This window comes from Chiloscyllium plagiosum, unplaced genomic scaffold (assembly GCF_004010195.1).
Source record: "Chiloscyllium plagiosum isolate BGI_BamShark_2017 unplaced genomic scaffold, ASM401019v2 scaf_1942, whole genome shotgun sequence".
NCBI lineage: Eukaryota > Metazoa > Chordata > Chondrichthyes > Orectolobiformes > Hemiscylliidae > Chiloscyllium > Chiloscyllium plagiosum.
This window is the reverse complement of record NW_025214472.1, coordinates 1,421-7,971: the sequence shown is the minus strand read 5'-3', so window position 1 is coordinate 7,971 and position 6,551 is coordinate 1,421. Positions and strand designations below refer to the sequence as shown.

Below are 6,551 nucleotides of genomic sequence, written 5' to 3'. Positions count from 1 at the left end.
CTCTGGGCTGAGCTGCGGCAGGTCCTCACACAGAACTCTGCGAGCATCCTCACTGGACGGATCCAGAGAGAACAGAGCCGTGTAATAGTTTCGGACGTGGGCCCTGATGCCCTCCGGATCCGAGACGAGGGACCCGTCGTCGGCCAGCAGCACAAGGAGCTGCTGACGCGTGCCACGCCTTTCTTCCAGCGAGTAGAAGAAGGGGGAACCGTGGTCCAGGTCCTGGAGGAGCTGGATCCGCGATCTCACGTACACGCCCCGAGCCCCGACGAGCTGCAGGTCCCGGAGCGCGGCCTTCTTCTCTTCGTACGCCCCGCGCAGGGCCGGGTCCGCGTCGGGCTGACCGAGGCGTGACTCCAGGTCAAGCAACTCCGTCTCCAACTCCCCGATCCTGGATTTCCGCCTCTTTGTCGACCCCTTCGCGTACTCCTGACAGAAGACGCGGACGTGACCCTTGCCCACGTCCCACCATAGCCTCAGGGAGGGGAAGCTTCCCCGCTTCCTTCTCCAGCCGGCCCAGAAACAAGGGAACGAGTCCCGGAACAGCTCGTCCTCCAGCAGCAGGTTATTAAAGTGCCAGTATGCGGAGCCGAGCCTGGCGCCGAAAGGAAGGAGTTCCGCCCACCCCAGGTGACGGTCCGTGCACGACACCTGCCACATGGAGGCCTTCGGAAAACAGGAGGCATACGCTCACGAAACGTACAGGCGGTCGATTCTGGACGCTCCGACCCCAGGCCTCACGAAGGTGAAGGCGATGGAGTCGGGATGGAGATTCCGCCAGACGCCCACCAGGTCGAAGGACTTGACCAAGTCCCCCAACCTCTTCCCCGACGCGCAGCCAGTGCGGGCACCGCCGTGGTCCCTGCCCTCGAGGACGCAGTTAAAATCTCCCGAGGACGACGCACTGGTTCTCGTCGATGGAAGCGAGATGAGCGGGCACTTCTTGGAAGAAGCTCGCTTGCCTCGGCCCGGCCAGGGGAGCGTATACGTTCACCAAGTGAAGCACCGCGCCCCCCAGCCGGACCGTCAGGTGAGGCAAACGGCCTGGCACTGGCTCCCTGACCCCCAAGATCTCCGGCTGAAAATGCGGGGCCAACAGGATAGCCACCCCGCCAGGTCTGCGGGTGAGGTGACTCATGTAGACCCCCCTCCTCGCCACTCCAGGAGCCAGGTGGCTTCGTCTCCCGGGGTAGTGTGGGTTTCTTGCAGGAAGCACACCGCATACCTCCCGTCCCGAAGGACCGAGAGGGTCTGGAATCTGCGCTGCGACTCCCTGCTGCCGTTGATGTTGAGGCTGGCTATGGTCGTCTCCATGTCGGAAGCTTTGTGCAACCCCCACCAGTACAACTAACAAACCTGTGTATATATTTACAGGGAGGACGAGGGAGGGGCACTGAAGTCCCTCGCCCTCACCAGGAGTGCTCCCAGGAAGTTCCTGACTCGCTTTCGCTCATTGACATCGAGCCCAGGCGCCTGGCGAGCAGCGTGGGCCGACCAGTAAACCCTCTCGAATGAGCTCCAGCGGTCGAGCGCCAGTTGGGCTCTATCCCGGCGACTCCGAGTTTCCTCGACAAATTCCCGGAGTTCCTCGAGGGGGATGAGGGGGAGATCGGTGGGGGGCACCCGGGACTCAAAAAAGTCACTGCAGACGGAGTCCGCATTGTCCCCGGTGTCCGCCACCGATCCCGAACCCTCCTCCGGGAGGTCACCCTCGGTCACCGACCCCTCCCCCACCGAGAGGATGGGGGCTGGTCCGGCGCCGCCAACCGGCCTCAAACCCCTGGCGACCCCACCCCCAGGTTCACCGGCAGTACCTTCCTCAGCACACCCCTTCCCGAAACGCCCCGAGTTCAGGTCGTCGGGCGGCAGAGGCTCAGGGCCCCGCTCCTCTCCCAACACCGGGACGCCTGGCTCCTCGGGGAAAAGGTCATCCCCCAGGGTCAAGGCCCCTGGAAAAACAGTCTGGGAGGGAGGAGCGAGGATAACACCCTCCTCCCCTCCACCACTCGACAACCCAGCAGAGGGTCCTCCGTCGTCGCCCGCACCACGGCCCTCGTGGTTATTCAGGTCCTCCCCAGGGGCCAGAGGAGTCGAAGCAGCAGAATGCGCTTCTGTAGCCCCTGGGGGTTTGGGTAAGTCAGGCCACGGTGCGGGACAGTCGAGGGGCACCGTTGGTTCGGGGCAGGGGCAGGGGCAGGGGCAGGGGCAGGGGCAGGGGCGCTGCTGGAGTGTCTCTCTCCTCCAGGAGCCGGTGCCTCTTCCACAGAGAGACTGGGGGGGATTTATAGGCCTTCTCCTCCCCACCCGCCTCGGTGGTCATGGGGACCGAGGTCACTCCCCCCAGCCTTTCCAGGAATACGAATGGCTGGGGGAAGACAGGGGGCGTGGCCAGTGTGGGGAGGGTTAGCCGTGTCACTTCCTGCCCCGCCCCAGTTTATCAGGTGAGGGAGGGGGTGAGCAGGGCAGGAGTCCAGTTCCCTTTCCGGGCCCGGAGACACGGTCGCTGCAGGAGGTGGAGCAGCGGTGGTTCCCCCCAGGTTAGTGCCAGGGCGTGGCTGGGTTGGGCTCGGGCTCGGGGTCCCGCGGGCGAGGTGTTGCAGTGCCAGGGGCAGGCGTTGAATCCCGAGGGGTTTCTCTATCGGGGTGGGGAGTAGGTGTGGGGTCAGGATCAGGTATGGGTTCAGGGGTTTGAGGGTCAGGGTTCCCGTGCGGGGCGACGCTGGCATGGCCGCAGGGGCATTGTCGTGCCAGGGCGGGGCAGGTCGTGGGCTAGGTTCCAGGGAAGGGGATAGTGTGGTCTTCCCGTGGGCAGGTCTGACGCGTCGCGTCTTTTTCCGCGCCTTCTGGCCAGCCGGACGCTCACCCCCCTCCCTGCCAGAGGCTGCAGCATTGCAAGCCCCTGGCTTCGGTGCTGGAGGTGTTGACTTCGAGGGAGGGGGAGTGAGTGCGGCGGCACCACCAACAGCCGTTGGCACGGGCTGGGCAGCCTTCTGGGTGGGACAGTTTTTCATTATGCGCCCCACCTCGTGGCACAGGTGGCACCGACTGCCATCCGCTGTCCAGAAGGTGCGGTAGGCCGCGCCCTCGTGGAGGACGGTAAAATTGCCCTCAGTGACTTCCTCCCGGGCCAGGCAAATAAATACCTGGCGTCGGAAGGAGTAGATGTGTCTTAGGGCAGGGTCCTTCAGACCGAGCAGAAGCGGTTGGACCCCTGACCGGATCTCCCCTAGGGTGGTGAGGTGGGGAAGAAGGAGCTCACTCGAAATGAAGGGCGGGACGTTGGAGATCACGACCCTCTGGGCTGTAACCTCCAGAGGGTCGACGGGCAAATGTGTCCCGCCCACAGTGAGCCCACTCTCCACGGCCAGGTGGACCGCCTGCTCAGTCTTCAGGAAAAAGACAGCCTTCCCGTACATCCGGGCCGCAGCGACGATGGCCAGTGGGCCGACCACACTAGCCATGGCCTTGCTGCAGGCCTCGATGGACATGTTAGGGTGGGGATAGGCCTTGACCCCCAGGTGTTTGGTCAGGTGCCTGAAGGGGGTTGACGTCGCAGCTGGGGTTGGGACAGCTGAGCCCAAGGCAGCGGCTACCCCGGCGTAGGTGCGACCTTCGGGCTCGCCATACTCTGCTGCTGGATGTTGGCAAGCCCCAGGCAGCAGCGGCGGAGGTGGGCCTCTGGCAGCAGCAGTGGTGGAGGTTGTAGGGAGGGGCCGAGGAGGCAGGCCTCAGGTGACAATAGCAGTAGAGGCAGGCCTCGGGCGAGTCCTAGGTTGGCTCTCAGTCACGGCGGTGGGTGCAGACCTGTTGGGGAGGGTCCCCAAGGCAAGTCCCAGGCAGCCCCAAAATTGAGTCCCAGGCAGTAGTGGTGGAGGGGCCCAAGGCAAGTCTCAGGCAGCAGCAGCAGTGGAGGCAAGCCTCAGGCAAGTCCTAGGTAGGCCTTTGGTCGCAGCGGTGAGGGGGCAGACCTGTTTGGGGAGGGTCCCCAGTGGGGCAGACCTGTTTGGGGAGGGCCCCCAAGGCAAGTCCCAGGCAGCCCCAAAATTGAGTCCCAGGCAGCAGCAGTGGAGGTCCTGGGGAGGGGCCCAAGGCGAGTCATATTAGAAGTTGTTTTTAGAAATGACAATAATAAACTAGTTAGTTAATTGGAGCACGTTGTTAAAAAAACAACAGGTACACTGAGGTTATGATTTTAAGGAAAAGAAGTTAAGCCCTTGGTCATTATAAGCATTCAAATATCATGGATAATATACCTCACACTGGAGATGGAAAATTATCTATTGTCTGATTCTTAATCTATTTTCACTTCTTTCTTTATTCACTGGTTTACTTTTTATCAATGTTTTATTTTTAAATAAATCTCAAAAAACACCACATAAAACATATTTCAAGTAACAACCTTGACGAGAAACTGATGAAATGTGTTTCTGGGAGAATCTTTTTTAAATTCACTTGTGGGACATGGGCATCATTAGCTGACCAGCATTTATTGCTCGTCCCTAAATAATAGTGAGTCAGTAATCATGTAATTGGGCTGCATCCTATTTGAGTCCAATGTATTCTGTAGGAACAAAACAATTTTATTTCTGTCTTCTGGTGTATAAAAATACACTGCCATTTGATGTCTTTATCATGGTGGTGGTGCATTGTACTTTGTGGACTGTGCTATTATGCTTTAAAAGCTTATTTTATAAATAGATGAAACTTGCATTTTTTCAATTGAATAATGATTATTTTGTGATGAATTTGTTTTGATTGTTTTGTCTTATGACAGGAATGGTAAAAGGGATCTGGGCAAGCTGGATTTGAATTTTGAATAAGATAAATGATTTTGGGCTGCTATAGACTATATGACATTTATATTGTACAGTTGCTGCTTGCATTATTGGACAGAATTCTCAAGATCTGACACCATTGACCAGCATAGCTGTATTTGTAGAAATCTTCCACATATATGTCCTTGTTATTCACATGAGTAATTTTCTGCTTCTGTCTGTGGCAACTGACTCATAAAAACCTGCAATGTGAAATAGCGTGGCTGCCCTGTACAGATGGGCTGGAAAATGGTTGTCTACTATTCAGGAGGAAGTTGGCAGTCATTTTATCTTCACTGCAGGGTTCAGTCAAAAATTCTGTTATTTCAAATCTGAAGAATACCAAGAACTTTTATTTAAACTCTCTTATTTAAAGTTAGTATTGATTTGCAGCCAATATTATGTAGGTAAATATAATAATTTGCAAAGCAATGTATCCCAACTGACAAATGATCAGTTAATTGCTGTTTATTTGCTTGCTATTGCACCCAAAGAACACTTTCCTTTCTTCATTCAATCACCTGGTAATCACCTGGAAAAAATTGACATGATCTTCGTCTGAAGGATGGTGCACTCAACAGTGGACCTAGCCTCAGTACTTCACTGAAATATCAACTGAGATTATGTTTAGTGTTGTAATACGTTAGCTCCATAACTCAGAAGGTAGGATACCACCACACTTACTGAACCAAATTTATGTATACCAAATTAATGTGGGAATAACTTTGTACTGAACTGGGAGAAATCTATGGAACAAGCTTCCATTTGCTGGCGAATGCAAATTTAATTAAAATAAGGGTTTCTAGTTGAACACTATGTTGAAGAATACATAATTTGACTCGGCCAAAGAATTAAACAGTCGACGATGAGTTAAAATTAGAGGCACTGCACAAGTATAATTAATCTTAATTCCTCTTGTTTGGGTCAGGTGGAGGAAAGGAGGTAAAACTCTGACTCCTAGGGTTTAACCAAACATCTTAGTTTTTCAGAATTCGGAACACTTTTGGGTCAAACACATAGCTGCCAGTGTAGTAGGCTGTTTCGTTCATCTTTGCTAAATCAAGCTTACTAAAAGCCTGCATTGGAGGTCTCAGCCATTTAAGGAGGACAGGATGGACGTGGTTATTTTGACAGAGGTAGGATTTATGCTTAAAAGGACCATGGTATGCTTTTAAAGATGTTGAGCAGGACTTGGAGTTTTAGATTGCAGCTCCCACAGGAGTGGTAAAAGGGATCTGGGCAAGCTGGATTTGGCTCTTTATCTTAATTACAGGTGCAGCTGAGGAAGCCTCCAGGAAGGTGAGCCCTCCTAATGCCAGCAGTAATGGGACAATGCCTTCATTGACCAGGCATGGATGGGAAGTAGTCAAGGAAGTGAGCAGCAGCAATGTGACCTCTCTAATCTGGAGACATCAGGGATGTAACAGGACATCCAGAACTTCAGAAGAGAGGTGAGTGGGGTAACACTATCAGATGTCAACCCCCAAACGCAGATTTGCAGAGCTCCCTGAATTCTGTACTTGCAGTAGAAGAGAACACTGCACTTGACAAGAGTCAGAGATGTAAGATTAAGAGAATAAGAGAGAATGGGTGTGGGGAAGAGGGTGGGATTTTAGTGACTTTATCAGGAACTGGTAATGTCTTTTGGAAGCAGATAATGTTTGCCTGCTCAGCTGAGAAGGGAGTTCCACATACAGTTTTATTTCCCTTACTTGAGGAGGGATACAATTATTTTGG

General features: G+C 54.3%; 1 protein-coding gene across 1 annotated transcript; it reads right to left on the bottom strand.

Annotated features, from left to right (window-relative positions):
* Window positions 1-2,282: 2,282 nt before the first annotated feature.
* Window positions 2,283-3,011, bottom strand: LOC122547905 (atherin-like). The gene has a single exon (XM_043686465.1). It carries the CDS (start codon window positions 3,009-3,011, stop codon window positions 2,283-2,285), a length of 729 nt encoding a protein of 242 aa, XP_043542400.1.
* Window positions 3,012-6,551: the final 3,540 nt, after the last annotated feature.

Excerpts from the sequence above, each read along its gene's own strand:
- LOC122547905 (XM_043686465.1), bottom strand. The coding sequence starts at position 3,011 with ATGAAAAACTGTCCCACCCAGAAGGCTGCCCAGCCCGTGCCAACGGCT.